The sequence below is a fragment of the Penicillium riverlandense genome (genome assembly GCF_028828495.1).
Source record: "Penicillium riverlandense strain IBT 135883 chromosome Unknown utg000006l_segment0_segment0, whole genome shotgun sequence".
Lineage (NCBI taxonomy): Eukaryota > Fungi > Ascomycota > Eurotiomycetes > Eurotiales > Aspergillaceae > Penicillium > Penicillium riverlandense.
In genome coordinates, this window is record NW_026643197.1 from 232,502 (window position 1) to 246,849 (window position 14,348).

General features: G+C 52.0%; 7 protein-coding genes across 7 annotated transcripts; 5 read left to right on the forward strand and 2 right to left on the reverse strand.

Annotated features, from left to right (window-relative positions):
- Positions 1-270: 270 nt before the first annotated feature.
- N7474_006339 (fungal specific transcription factor domain-containing protein) lies at positions 271-1,536 on the forward strand (the record flags this gene model as incomplete). The annotated part of the gene is made up of 2 exons (XM_057197749.1): positions 271-431; positions 489-1,536. 2 exons carry the CDS (start codon positions 271-273, stop codon positions 1,534-1,536), a joined length of 1,209 nt encoding a protein of 402 aa, XP_057051189.1.
- Positions 1,537-1,823: 287 nt separating this feature from the next.
- N7474_006340 (HSP70/90 family co-chaperone CNS1) lies at positions 1,824-3,216 on the reverse strand (the record flags this gene model as incomplete). Its single annotated transcript, XM_057197750.1, has 3 exons — positions 1,824-2,539; positions 2,598-2,870; positions 2,922-3,216. The coding sequence occupies 3 exons, from the start codon at positions 3,214-3,216 to the stop codon at positions 1,824-1,826; spliced, it is 1,284 nt and encodes a 427-aa protein (XP_057051190.1).
- A 414-nt stretch (positions 3,217-3,630) lies between these two features.
- N7474_006341 (3-isopropylmalate dehydrogenase) lies at positions 3,631-4,836 on the forward strand (the record flags this gene model as incomplete). The annotated part of the gene is made up of 3 exons (XM_057197751.1): positions 3,631-4,102; positions 4,158-4,581; positions 4,632-4,836. 3 exons carry the CDS (start codon positions 3,631-3,633, stop codon positions 4,834-4,836), a joined length of 1,101 nt encoding a protein of 366 aa, XP_057051191.1.
- A 643-nt stretch (positions 4,837-5,479) lies between these two features.
- Positions 5,480-5,989, forward strand: N7474_006342 (uncharacterized protein; the record flags this gene model as incomplete). Its single annotated transcript, XM_057197752.1, has 1 exon — positions 5,480-5,989. The coding sequence occupies one exon, from the start codon at positions 5,480-5,482 to the stop codon at positions 5,987-5,989; it is 510 nt and encodes a 169-aa protein (XP_057051192.1).
- Positions 5,990-6,445: 456 nt separating this feature from the next.
- On the forward strand, positions 6,446-8,189 carry N7474_006343 (uncharacterized protein; the record flags this gene model as incomplete). Its single annotated transcript, XM_057197753.1, has 6 exons — positions 6,446-6,471; positions 6,529-6,700; positions 6,757-6,878; positions 6,929-7,509; positions 7,562-7,652; positions 7,709-8,189. The coding sequence occupies 6 exons, from the start codon at positions 6,446-6,448 to the stop codon at positions 8,187-8,189; spliced, it is 1,473 nt and encodes a 490-aa protein (XP_057051193.1).
- Positions 8,190-9,601: 1,412 nt separating this feature from the next.
- N7474_006344 (peroxidase) lies at positions 9,602-10,576 on the forward strand (the record flags this gene model as incomplete). Its single annotated transcript, XM_057197754.1, has 2 exons — positions 9,602-9,711; positions 9,769-10,576. 2 exons carry the CDS (start codon positions 9,602-9,604, stop codon positions 10,574-10,576), a joined length of 918 nt encoding a protein of 305 aa, XP_057051194.1.
- Positions 10,577-11,396: 820 nt separating this feature from the next.
- On the reverse strand, positions 11,397-13,380 carry N7474_006345 (S53 family peptidase; the record flags this gene model as incomplete). The annotated part of the gene is made up of 5 exons (XM_057197755.1): positions 11,397-11,693; positions 11,744-12,069; positions 12,117-12,555; positions 12,609-13,035; positions 13,103-13,380. 5 exons carry the CDS (start codon positions 13,378-13,380, stop codon positions 11,397-11,399), a joined length of 1,767 nt encoding a protein of 588 aa, XP_057051195.1.
- Positions 13,381-14,348: the final 968 nt, after the last annotated feature.

Sequence of the window (14,348 nt, forward strand, 5' to 3'; positions counted from 1 at the left end):
AAGGTGGATCTAATATGGCTAGCACTTTTGTTCACGATCATATCATCTACGGCGCTTATAGTGCCAGTGGAATCTGCAGTAGTAGTCGGCCTTGAATCTTCGCGAGTACGCCAGCTCTCTCGAGTATGGCATCTTGCTTCTCGCCAAGCCCTCCATGCTGGGGACTTTGAATCCAAGCCGAGTGTGATGCAGTTGCAAGTGTTTATTGCGACGCAATTGTATTGGCTGGAAACCAAAAATATAGAGTCTTTGAACTCGTGAGTGTTCCCAATGCGTTCTTCTCACTCTCCGCTCATCTCAGCATATAGGGCATTTGGCCAGGCTGTTCGGCATGCGCAGGCGCTTGGGCTTGATAGAGACGCCCAGGGGTCTAACTACTTGGATACTGAGCTGCGCCGACGTATATGGTGGGATTTATGGGTCACTGACACGTAAGAACATATGCCCATATGTCAATTCCAGGAAATATGGCTGACTTCCCCCCGCAGTTTCCAGTCCATGTGCTTGGATCGAACGCCTCTTATTCATACACCTGCTGAGCGCGTACCACTGCCACAAAACTGTAATGACATTGATGTGACAGAGGTGTCAGTGACAGCGCAGCCGATGGAGGTGCCGACAGACACGAGCGCCTGTATCTGCCGGGCTCAGGCCTACCGCATATTTCGCAAGCTATATCAAGACGGCAGCACCCATTTATCGTCGTACGAGTACATCCGGTCAATTGATCGAGAGATCCAGGAGCTCACAGCACAATTCCCTTGGTACTTTCGAATTGGCAGCACAGAAGCCCTACGGCATCTTCCAAGTCTGGACGACGTTGCCTGGTGTCATGCAATGCTACATATCAGCATCTGCCAGCAGCGGATCCGCATGAATAGACCGTTTCTGCACGCGCGCGTCGGGGAATCATGGAGCGTCTGCGCCAGAGCTGCGCAGGAGATGCTACTGCCGTACAGACAGATGCGCGAGTCAGATGTGAACAGGTTCCGTCAGTCCCAAAAGTTTGCTGTCCAGGGGTACCAAGCGTACACGGCCGCGGTGACGCTCGCTGCATTCTTGCTAGTGGAGAGATCTTTTCCGGGCTTCTCGTCCGAGTCAATGAGACAGGATATCGAGATGGTGATTTCGGATCTGGAGCTGCATGATATCGGGCCCATGGTCTCGGATGGGATCAAGATCTTACGCAAGATGCTGGACATGTTTGAACGCCGCGATGCGGGTGATCCGCAGATGCGCGAGTCACTTGTGCAAGAGATCGCTTCGGTGTTTGGTGGCGAGCAGCCCACGCGCCGGTACTTACGGCAGTGCGATATTGGCTATGTTTTGAACAGTCAAACCACTCACGGTCACCAACTGGACGGACATGTACCAACTGAGCCGGGTTTCCCAGAGTCGGTGCAGGATCCTGGGACTAACACAGCCTACCACCAGACGGACGCGATGCTGGATGATTTTAATCTCGCCCTGGACATGTTGGAATATGATCAATGGTGGGACTTTCTTCTTCCAGAGGGCGGTTTCCCGGCCCAATGAGCATAGTCGATACAAAATATTTCTATATACACAACGCCCAGTGTTCTCATTTGGGGTATCTAACTTTTATGCCTCTGTTGCTTCGGTGCTGTTCTATCATCGTTGCAGGTGACCATCCGCAATGTTATCATCCAGAAGACACAGGATATCTGATCAACACATCAACGAATTGGTTTCCTGCACAAGGCGCTGCTATGTGTCCGGGATATGACCGACCAAGGTTTTCCAGGGATACCAGGATGCTTGGAGGGTTTCGGTTGAAATCGCATGAATTTTCATGTGGTGTTTCAGCCTATCTTGCGGGCCTTCATCTCGGAGATGAATGCGTTTGACTTGGAAGTTGGAACAACAAACACCGTGACCAGCTCATCAACAACCTCGACCTTGCCTCCAGAGAGAATCTGCAGCAAAGGCAATTTCTTGCCCGCCTTGATCAGCCCACCAGTGACGGTCTCCATGAAGCAGTCGACCGTGTCAATCGAATACTCCTTTTTGGTGTCCCAGGGTAGCGGGAAGATGTAGTCCAAGTGGTCGGCAATGGAATGCATTTCTGAGAAGGCCTTGATGAAGTCCGACTCCGCATCCATAGGATACAAGAAAACAGCCGGAAATTCGACAGTGCTCTCTGGTGACAGAGGATCGGGGACAAGTTTGATCCCAGCATCTTCCATTTCGGGGGGTTGATTGGTCTTGCGAGTCCGGATCTGGCGGGCGCGCAGCGCAGTGCTTAGAACCATCTTTTGCTTGCGTGCAGCCTCTTCCTCGGCCTTGCGCTTCGCCGCGATGCGTTGCACATAATCCTTGCGATCTGCAATCTTCGACGCCACGGTCTGAAGGGCCTTATTGTTGGGGTCGAGTTCCAGGCCGCGCGACACAGCGTCCTCCGCTTCGGCAATCTTGTCAAGCTTCAGAAGAGCACTGGAAGAGCGGTAGAAGGCTTTGATGTTCTGAGGGTTGAGTTTAAGAACGGCGGCGCAGTCGAGAGTTGTCGAACGGTAGTTACCTGCATGAAATAGTCAGCAATTTTTGTTCGGAATTGCTATATCCAATCAGCCACATACCCAGCTCTAGATTGGCCAGCGCCCGGTTGATATGCGAGGCTTCCTCCAACTGGCGTAATAGTTTCTTCTCCGCCTGAGCATCCTTGGGCTTCTCCCACTTGTCTTCCTTGGCATAAATGACGGCGATGCTCTTGGTGTAGAACTCTTTGGCATCGATCCATCGCTTTTCCTGAACGGCCTCGTTGCCCTGCTCCTTGAAGGTCTGTGCGACCTCGCCCCGAGTACCCTCATTCTGCATGGCTTGTAGCGCATCCAAAAGAACGTTTTCCCCGTCTAAATTTCAGTCAGTCCATGGTCCACAGCCATCGGGAAGCTAAGACATACGCTCATCGCCCGCATTTTCCATGTCCGTCATGAACAGCGGGGTCTTGTTCATCATGCTCATTAGCTCCTCCTTGGAATGTGACTTGACCGATGCCATGGCCGGCGGCATCTTGGGCGCGGACGGATCATTCTCGACCTCTTTCAGCCGCTCCTCGTTGATCGGGAAGGGGATCTCGTTGGATGCGGCGAAGGCGTCGAACCCGGGCTGGGGCAGGTCCTGGGCTACCTGCGGCGGCACCTCATTGAGGTTCAGCGACTCGTCGAAGTCGTCCGGGAGCTCCTCGATCCGCGACATGGTGCTGGCTGGCTTTAAAGGTTCCTTATCGGAAAGAAGTAGGAAAAGATGAAAAATCAAGACAAACAGTGCAAACAGTGCAAACCAAAGGGAGCCCTAAGTGGGTGGTTGCTCTGCCCTAGTAGATGCCTCAGGCTGTCAACATGTCTAACTGCGATCATGAATGTTGCGGAGAAACTAATAATAATAAATACATTGGGCAATAATAATGGCTATAGTTAGCATACTCACTACTAAATCTCAACGTAGCCAAGCCAATCTGCCCATGTTCTCCCCCCGGCATCGGCGAGTCCCCACCAACCCCGCAGCGTCCTCGGAGTAAAGACCGAGAGATAGAGATAGGCGGCCAAAAGCACTGCTGAAAGGTTGCCTTAGAGACCAAGATACGTGACCAAAATACGTGGTATACAAATTATGGTGCAAATTTCCAACATTCTGGTCCTCCCCGGCGACGGCATCGGCCCAGAGGTGATGGCCGAAGCTGTCAAAGTTTTGAAAGCCTTCGAGACACCGCAACGCCAATTCCAGCTCCGTCAGGAACTGATCGGAGGATGCAGTATTGACACACACGGCAAGTCTGTCACTGAAGAAGTTAAACAGGCAGCTTTAGACTCGGACGCAGTCCTGTTCGCCGCCGTGGGAGGTCCAAAATGGGATAATGCGCGTCGAGGGCTGGACGGGCCCGAAGGAGGCCTGTTGCAGCTGCGAAAGGCGATGGATATCTATGCAAACCTGCGACCATGCTCGGCTAGCTCACCGAGTGCGTCGATTGCGAAGGAGTTCAGTCCATTCAAGCAGGACGTGATTGAGGGCGTGGACTTCGTCGTCGTGCGGGAGAATTGCGGCGGAGCTTATTTTGGTCGCAAGGTCGAGGAACCAGACTATGGTGCGTGAAATATTGTCTTCCAATTTTTTTTTTTTTTTGACTCACAGTTCTCTAGCAATGGATGAATGGGGCTACTCCGAGGCTGAAATACAGCGTGTCACCCGTCTAGCTGCTCAGGTTGCTCTGCGTCATGACCCGCCATGGCCAGTGATTTCACTCGATAAAGCCAATGTATTAGCCTCTTCCCGGCTATGGCGACGAGTCGTGGACAAAACAATAACGACCGAATATCCCCAAGTCAAGCTGGTGCACCAGCTGGCCGACTCGGCCTCGCTGATCCTGGCAACGAACCCACGTACTCTGAACGGCGTTCTTCTGGCCGATAATACCTTTGGTGACATGATCTCCGACCAGGCTGGGTCTATCGTGGGCACATTAGGTGTGCTGCCAAGTGCCAGTCTCAATGGTCTGCCGGGTGCGAAGGGACTGACAACGCGGCCATATGGCCTCTACGAGCCAACACATGGTTCTGCCCCAACGTAAGTATTGACATAAATGTTATTGAGTGTATTGTTGACATAAGGATTAGCATTGCTGGCCAGAATATCGCCAACCCTGTCGCCATGATCTTGTGCGTTGCCCTGATGTTTCGCTACTCGCTTAACATGGATACGGAGGCGCGGCAGGTTGAGGATGCCGTGCGTAAAGTGTTAGACTCGGGCGTACGAACGCCTGATTTGGGAGGTAAGGCTGGCACGAAGGAGGTGGGTGATGCGATTGTCTCTGCGCTGTAAATTGTAGATAAGTTACATATCGCCTAGCAATTGAGATGTTATGCAAGATCAATCTAGCGCTGTTGTCTCGAGATTTTAAAGTCTATATTTAAATGTAAGAGATATAAATATAACTCTTGAATACTAACCACCAGTTTGTGCGCAATTCTCATTTTGACATTTTCAAACAAGGAGCAGGCGATTTTCTTTGTTTTAAAGAGGAGCAAAACGGAGAGCTCCCTGGGGGCAGAACAAAGAACAGTGGGTCAATCTGATTGCCCATGTTTCACTTACGGAGAAGAAAGCCTAATGAAAGAACCCAGGCATTGTTCAGCCACCTCTGGCAAAGGTCTCACTCTGTAACCTGAAGACAGGGGATCTAACGTCAATGAAGCAAACGTTGCAGATCAAAGATGGCAAATTCATTGACCAGACACTATCTTTATCAAAGAGACCAAAAGAAAGCGTCTTTTCTCATTTCTCATCTTTTTCTTTTTCTCTGCGGTTGCTATTCTTCATTATCATCAGTTTCAATCTTGCCGTCCACTGTGACTGTTCTCTGGCTACAATTCCACAATTCTGAGCGTATCTACAGCTACACCTTCTATCGCAATTTCATCCTCTACGAAGGTCCCGAAAAGTCAAGAAATAAGCGACCACCACCATGCCTCCCGGCGGACACCCCATCGCTGGGTTCAGCACGCTACGCCTAGAAGGCCTAGAGAAGCGGTCTTCACTTGAGAAGGCACAGCTGGTGTACTCAATTGCCGACGACATGAGTGCAACCTTGATGTGTATTGCACAGCACACGGAGGAAGGCACCCTGTCAGCCAGACACATCGAACCCATCGACCGAGTGATTCGCATTGTCCGCGACACCGAGGTATCGCAACGACGGAGGCTGGAACGACGGGTGCGACGGCTACGGGGTAGGCGACGCTGGCTGCGTCGCGAGTTTCGGAAGATGATCAAACGCGCAGAGTTAGTGTCAGTGGCCTGGAAGAACAAGGCGACCACATTGAAAGGAAATCTCCAGGCGCTGCAAAGTGAGGTGGCTAGTATGAGGAGGCAATGCGAGATGCTGCGGGCATATATGGAGCAGAGAGAAAGTGGAGAAAAGGAAGAGAGCATGCTGGGTGAGCAACCCAACAAGAAAGATGGGCGGGCCCACTAGAGATCAAGATTCCTGGACGGATGAGGTCGGTGCAGAGACGAATGTCAAGGGGGAATGAAAGGCTGGGTTGGGATGGTCTGGATTAATCCGAGTTCGACGACTAATACACTGGTTCAAGGCTAGGAGCCGAAAGGTTTTATTCTGCCTGCAAAGTATAGTAGTTCCTGGGCCAGTTACCATGATGAAGACACGCTGTGTCTCTCCACACTAATGTTACTTGAACTTGCGGAACTGTAATTAGTCTCCCGCCAATTAACATTCCGACTTCTGCCACAGGGCCAGCAACCACCGGGATCTTGTGGCCAATCACCAGCTATTGGTGACAGACACGCAGCCGCGAATGACCAACCTCAGGCAACATTCACGATGTAGCCTCTACACTGCCAGACCTATGACCTCGAGGGCATGCAGCCTGCTCAGCTGTCAACGCCACGATCGGACCAGAGGTTCTCCAACATGTTGCTCCCTGCGCCCCTCTCACGGTACGTCAGGTCGATTCGCTCGTTAAAACAAAAGTGGCGCAGCCACACCGAATCCAGACAGAATTACGGCAACGAGGATTCCCTTGCTCGCCGCATGATCGATGTCTTTCTACGTACCTGGGATTTGGGTTTTACTTCGTTCGGGGGCCCGCCTGTACATTTCCAAATTCTCTATCGCAGGTTCGTGGAAGGGAAGGGAGAGAAACAAAGATGGGTGGATGAACAGATGGTGACACTCGCCACCAATAACTTTCGGAGAGAACTGCGCCTAACATCTTTGCGTAGTATCAGGAACTCTTCGCTATCTGCCAGGGCCTTCCTGGTCCAGGCAGCACCAAGATGCTATTCTGTCTCGTCTTGCTTCATGCGGGTTTCATTCCGGCTATTATGACGTTTCTGATTTGGAGGTGAGGGTCTAGAAAGTCTTCGGTTGACCACCTTATTGATCGCATAGTAGTCTCCCCGGGGCAGCGGGCATGTATGCACTCTCAGTGGGTGTCCAAAACCTTAGTCGAACTCTCCCTGATCCAGTCTATGCCCTCCTTTCGGGACTCAACGCTGCGACCGTCGGTATTGTGGCGGTTTCCGCAGTGCAGCTTTCAGAAAAAGCAATCCAGGACAATATTTCACGCATACTTATTATTTTTGGCGCCTGCGCGGGTCTCTGCTATAATGCCCTGTGGTACTTTCCGGTGTTGATGCTTATTGGTGGTCTTGTTATAGCTACTTGGGATGGGTGGCTATATTCTCAACTACAGAGGACGAAGATTGCTTGGAAGAATAGGCATAAACGTCCAGCAGATTCCGAGGAGGCGAACTCGAGCTCTATGGTGATGGAGTCTACACAGTCTACACCACCGGGACTAGTGGAACGGAACGAAAGGATACGATCAAGGAAAGTCAGCCCGGATGAAACCTTGCCACAGTGCTCTGGGGCTTTGGTGAATTCGACACGGTCGACACAGACTGGAACAAGTCAATCGCCAAAATATGGTATTCGCGTCCGGTCTGGGCTTGCTATCCTAGCTGTCTTCTTTGGTATTTTCCTTACCTGAACTACCACACTGTCCCCGGAACTAATGTTGAATAGCCTCGTTTATCGCAATCCTTGTCGCTAGAGCCAAATTGACCCGTCCCCCCTCCCCCTTGATCTATTCGCTAGTATGTACCTCGCTGGAACTGTGATTTTCGGTGGAGGTCCAGTTGTTATTCCGCTCCTTCGCTCTTACGTCGTTAGTCCGGGTTGGGTTTCTAGTCGCGACTTTCTAATCGGCCTGGCCATTATCCAAGCCTTTCCGGGACCCAACTTCAACTTTGCGGTCTTTTTGGGTTCTCTCGCCCTGCAGCATTCCCAATTCCCAACTGTCTTTGGCGCATTTCTAGGCTGGCTAGGGATTTTTGTCCCGGGAATTACTCTGGCTGTTGCAATCCAGAGTTTCTGGAGTGTGTTGCGGAAGAGGAGATCTGTGATTCGCTTCCTGCGAGGCGTCAACGCTACAGCGATCGGCTTAGTGTTCACTGCTGTGTACCGGCTATGGGGGATAGGCTATTTGACAGCGACCAATAGCGCTGGACAAAGTCTGGCAAATGAGCCGTGGTGGTTAGTGATCACGACGGTGTCATACGCAGGCAATGCATGGTTCCGATTACCTCCAGCTGTGTCGATTATTATTGGCGCATTGCTGGGGCTGTGCTGGTACGGAGCTGTGGGGCGGTAGTGGTGTATTTCTAGTGATATCTCAAGGTGATCGGCCACATATAGAGGAGAAGATAGGCAGCAGAGCCAGCAAATTTATCTAGGCCCGTTGAATGTTTATTATTCGCTCCAGGTCCAGGGCGAGACCATAAAGGGCAATATCAAAACACACAGGAGGGGGCTTCTTTAACGACGACCTATATACTCGACAAAGCGTCTGCGTGAGTGGATGACATTCTGGCCAGGCTTTGAATCTAGGATCGTTTCCTGGATTCGATCTCTGCCGTCCGAAATACAATGTCAAGTACGTTGAACTACGATCGTCAAGCCTGCGTGCCGAAAGTGGCCTCTGACACTCTCTTCCCTCGCACCAACTACATTAATACACCATTCGAGAAAAGAAATCTAATCCTTGGTCAGGATCTTCTTCGTAATAGCTCCAGTTTCATTTGAGGCAGCCTTTCAGCTCAGTAAAGAAAACCTCTTCAATTGAGCTCAGGTGCGGCGAGTAAGGAGGAAGATAAACCAATCGTACTCCCAAATCGACACACATTTACACAATCCGCTCAGAGTGGTGAAACGATGCACTGCCCGACTTTCGCTCTGGCTATCTTCCGCAGTGCCGAAGCAGTTGATCTATGAAGCCATCGAATAGAGTAGCATCGGTCGAGCCGCGAAAGACCCGAGAGAGCATAATACCATCTTAGTCTTACGTAGGCAGTATCTGTGCGAATTGGTAGGCTTGGACATTCCTGACGACTAACTTATTCACACTTCTCTACCTGAGGCCTTTACCTCTTGACGTGGGCAACGCAGGCACAGACCAGAGGACTATGCTTAGGAAAGTGCGATTTACGACTGTTTCCAAAAATAGCTTAGAGCGCGTTATATTACGGTCGGGAAACAATTCGTGAGCGCATGAAGGGGAAACTGATTTCGACTGCGACTGTATCAGGTTTCAAGTTCCGAGGCATTCGTGTTTATCATCGACGGCATTTGATCGGGAGATGACTTCATCGCAGGCAAATCTCAGATTCACGCACAACGCGCCAGATTTCGGCGACCATGTTCAGCCGAACATCGGCGAACCTCTGCAAGTCGCGGAAGCACCCGATGAAAACCTTTATGGATTGTGGAAGGCCGTATCGCTGCTTATCGGGAGCCCATGGCAAGCTGGACCTCGGCATTTTTGCTTCCAATGCGCGCAGACTGACTCGGCCCGTGTGGATCCACTCCGGTCTTCTTGTCCTTCATGTGCGAGGGACACGCCCAAGCCCTTTCGGACGCATTTCTTTTTCTCTGTCTTTTTCCCTCCTGTGATTCTTTATCCTGAATACTCCCCGGAGGACGAGACTTGCAATCCAACAGCGATCCGCGTGCCTTTTTACCTTCAACAAAAAATCGTACCCTGGACCACCTTCTCGGCCCGAAAAAATGAGTCGCCCCGGGGACTATGACGCTGTCCGCAAGGACATTGCCGCTCAGCTCCAGAAGCCTGGCTATGACGATGGCAGCGCAGGACCAGTCTTTGTGCGGTTGGCATGGTACGTCGATTCTTGATGTTTGGTTGCGAGGGATATTCCGCTGACACATCCAAATAGGCACTCCTCCGGCACGTATGACGCTGAATCCGACACTGGAGGCTCGAACGGGGCCGGTATGAGATACGAGGCGGAGGGCGGCGACCCAGCCAACGCGGGTCTGCAGCATGGGCGGGCCTTCCTGGAGCCGGTGAAAGAGAAGCACCCATGGATCACCTACTCGGATCTGTGGACTCTGGCGGGCGTAGTAGCGATCAAGGAAATGGGCGGGCCCGAAATCGCATGGCAAGGCGGGCGGACAGACCTGGTGGACGACTCCAAGGTGCCTCCGCGCGGGCGGCTTCCGGATGGCGCCCAGGGCGCGGAACACCTGCGGTTCATCTTCCACCGCATGGGCTTTAATGACCAGGAGATTGTAGCACTGACTGGCGGGCACAACTTAGGCCGGTGCCACGGCGACCGCAGCGGATTCGAAGGCCCCTGGGTGACGAACCCGACGCGCTTCTCCAACTCGTTTTTCAAGCTTTTGCTGCAACTCGACTGGAAGCCGCGCAAACTGGCGACAGGCATGACACAGTTTGTGTATGAGGACCCGGACGCGGAGGAGGACGAGGAGCCGCTGATGATGCTGCCCACCGACATGGCACTGGCTACCGACCCGTCCTTTGCACCGTGGGTGAAGAAGTACGCCGAGGACAAGGACCTGTTCTTCGATCACTTCGCCAAGGTCTTTGCGAAGCTGATTGAGCTGGGCATTCAGCGTGATGCCCAGGGTCGCGTTACCAACACCGACAACCGTCTCGGGGGCTATGTCTCTGCTCCCAAGAAGAGTAATGTCGCCACGGGCCCGCCTCGGGCACGGCTGTAAGCTTGAGTGGCCCACCTCTCCTTTTTGTGTGTTTGTGTTTGATTGAATTCCCCATTGTGTTGATAGATCTGGGTCAGGCAGGCCGGAGGACTAGACGTGTAAATAGATCATAGACCTAGAGAACAATACCTTCAATTTGCGATAGTGTTCATCATTGATGCACGGAGAAAAGTAGACATGCTGGTTCACATGGCCGCTGTGAGTCGAGGGAGATGGGGACAAAAGGATGGAAGGAAAAGAAAGAGAGAAAAGGAGACGTCCGGGGTAGACCAGAAGGCGGGGAAGCACACGGGGCTCGCCGAGGCTTTCCCTACGGGGGTGTTTGGTGTTTGTCGAATAAGTAGGCGCTGATTGGCAGAGAGCCGAAGGTACTAGTAGTAGCCATCGGCTGGGTTTTACGTACTTGTTTGTCTGATTCCGCCTTGAGGTCATGTTGAATCTAATAGCGTGACTGTCAAGCCTCCGACTAAGAAATTTTAGTTTTGGCAGGCCCATGTCCCTAAGCGTAAGCGACCAGGTTCGGCAACGTTATACCTCCGGTGTTAGCAATTCAGAGAACGAATAGGGACAACAATATTTCGCCATTTTAGAGTGACTTGTTAGATTAGCACATTTGGAAATTGTTAAGCCAATGCAGGTTTATCAACCGGGTGTGGTGCTGGCTTCAATTTACAATCATGTTATAGACTAGACACAACTTGACAGAGCACATGTTTTGTTTCGCGCTTGTTTCTAGCTACCACTCGAGCCGTTCACCATGGTCTCCCCTTCTCCTACTTCTTCCACCATCACCGAGGGCAGAGAGATTGTACCCAACTCTCTACGAAGCTTTCATCCAAGCATTCAGCATCTTATGGTAGTTGGGCGTGCCAAAGCCAGTGACAGGGTCCCAGCCCTTCTCGGCCGAGAAGCCCTTCTTGTGGCAGTCCGAGTTGTTTCCACTGGTGATGTCGTTGAAAATCTCCGGGTGCTGATAGATGAAGGTGTTAGCGAACCCAATCTTGGGCTTTCCAGAGTTGATCAGGACGCTGTTGATGAGTGTTAGGACGGAGCCGAACGTCGGTGACGAAGCTGAGGTGCCGGAAACAGCCACCTCCTGGCCACCAACAACGACGACCTGGAACTGTGTCAGTTGAAGGATTGACGCTACTTGAAGGATATGCGTACAAAGTTCTTGCCGTTGGCGGAGACATCTGGGTAGGCACGGCTGTTACCGGAGTTGTTGAAGATTTTGGGGCCATAAAGGCCCTTATGCTTCGAGAGCCAGCTCGAGACGGTCTGCTGTTGGTAGCCGGGCATGCTGAACGTGTTGGAGAAGCCACCACCGGAGCTAAAGCCATAAACCGCCTGCCACGCCGCAACCTCGGGCTGGTCGGTGCTAGCGCCCGGCTTGAGCATGGTCGCGCCGACGGAGGTGATGTAGGGGCACGAAGCCGGAAATTGGGGAGTGAACGACGTGCCACTCGTACCGCAACCATGTCTGCTAGCAACACCTACTGAAATTAGCGACGTTATCCAGCTCATTCATTAGCGCACTTACCCGAGTCACCAGATGCATACAAGACCGAAGTTCCCTGGAGTCCCATCTTCATGTACTCGTGGCACTGACGCTTGGCGAATGTCGGGGCAAACATATCCTCATCCGTGCCATACGAGATAGAGATGACGTTAGTCAGACCGGCACACTTAATACAGGTTCCTTTAGAGCATGTCCTTCCGCTGTCGCAGAGTGCCGAGTCCAAGATGTCCCAGAGTTTTTGATTACTGTTTATCATGCCACCAACCTGGTAGAGCGTCGTCTTGACGGGGTATGTCAGGCCAGTAGCGTACTCGAGGTCCAGCGCGGCTTCCATTTCGCCGAGCGGGTCTGGGTTGGACGGATACTTGCCACCATTGATCAGTTTAGCAATGAGTTGGTCATTGGCCGCCTCGGGACGGTATTTGCGGAGGAATAACTTTAGATCAGTAGAATTCATAGACTGAGAATCTTATTAGCACGAGAACGCTAGCGAGCCGGACAGATGAATTGTACTTCGCCATCCATCTCAGGGATGCCGTAGCTGTTATGAGCCGAGGCCTCGGGGTGCTGCGGGATCCCGTAGAGGCTACGCAGGCACTCTAGGGTGATCCGGCTACTGCAGTCTCCATGGCTCGCAGCCTCGACCGGCTGAAAGCCATCAAAGTGGAGAGTGTAGGGGAGCATGGGGGTAAGGTGGACCGTCGGCGTGATAACGTCAATGTAGCTCGCGAGGTGGGCCGGGACGCTATAGCTCTCACAGGCAATCTGGTTGCCGAGCTTAGGATGCGTGAAGACGTGATACTTGGTCCCGAGCAGGTTCTCAGCCTCCGCGACAGAAATGTCTAACGATAGCCAACCACCGCTCTGGGTCAGAGAGATGCGATCCGCGGCGATGCCGGACTGCGTCAGCCAGGACTTGACTTTGTCTACAGTGGATTGGCTAAGGCGAGTCAGATCCTGACATAGATACCACAGCATTAACCAGCTGGTCTTAGATCCCAACTTACCTAGGTGCGAACGTTCGGACAATCTTATCGGCATCCCAATACTTCCCATAGTTCGCCGATGCCGGGTTGGAAACGTCGTCAAGAAACTCGGCAGCACGCTCTAGGTTCCTCTGGGTTATGCCAATCTGCATGCTCAACTTCGTCTCCGCAGTGGCTGGCTCTCCCTGGACCCAGCTAGAGGCAGCAGGGGGCACGCTGCCGTGAACGACCAAGTCAGTCGGCAAGGTCATCGACGGAGCGGCAAAGGTCGCAAGGCCAAGAAAGAATGAAAGCCTCATTGTGCTCCAGTATATACCAAAGAATGTGGATGGAGACGAGAAGCGAGACTATTGAAATAAAGAGATATTGAGACAGAGATGGCTCTAGATATCTGTGTGAAGGGAAATGAGACCATCTTTATACTTTTGGAGGTACAGCCAAACCGTCTATACATGGATGTTTCGTTCAATCCTTCGTATAGGAGAGATCGCTCGTCGACGAGCACAGCCATAGTGATCTAGCTTTTGCTTGGACATAGCATCGGACTTTTCGGAAACCATCACGGACTGCGCCTTGCGAAAGGTGAATCTCACGTGGGAGGGACAGAGAAACCGGGGAAAAGAGACGAACCAGTCAACAAAATGCGACTGCGCAGCAGACTAGGCAACAATAGGGCGGACGGGCCACGGCTAATTCAGACACCGACAGATATTTCTTGGAGTCCATACCCCGAACGAGTTGGAATTGCCGTAAGGAACGTAGTGAGGGATTTAAATTTCTCAGGACGCCGTCGACCACGAGCCGGGAACCGTAGAAGGCCTCGAATTCCCAGCAGCTCTTGTACCTGTGCTTTGGGGCAAAGGGAAGAGATGTTTACGCTTCAACGCAATGATTTCGTCGTGACTGAAAGCAGAGGAATAAAAGAAACGAAAACAGGACAAAGGCTACATTATTCATGATCGTAGTGGTATAGGATCGTTTATCTCAGCCAAGGTACCGGTAGGCGAAATCTCCTCTCAGAACTATTTTGATCGCATTGTCATAACCATGATACGCAGCAGGAAAACGGTGCAACGGGTGCCACATACTCTGTGTTCTGCCCCTTCACGTCCTTTGACGGGTGGATCTCGCTCCGTGTTTCGCTTGCCCTAACTCCTTTTGGCTCTATTTTTCTGGTGCAGTTCGCTGCTCTCTTCTTTCTGCCTGCGGCTAAATGTCGATGCCAACGCAGCCTGTATCTATAGTCATTGATCTCTAGTTATTAAAT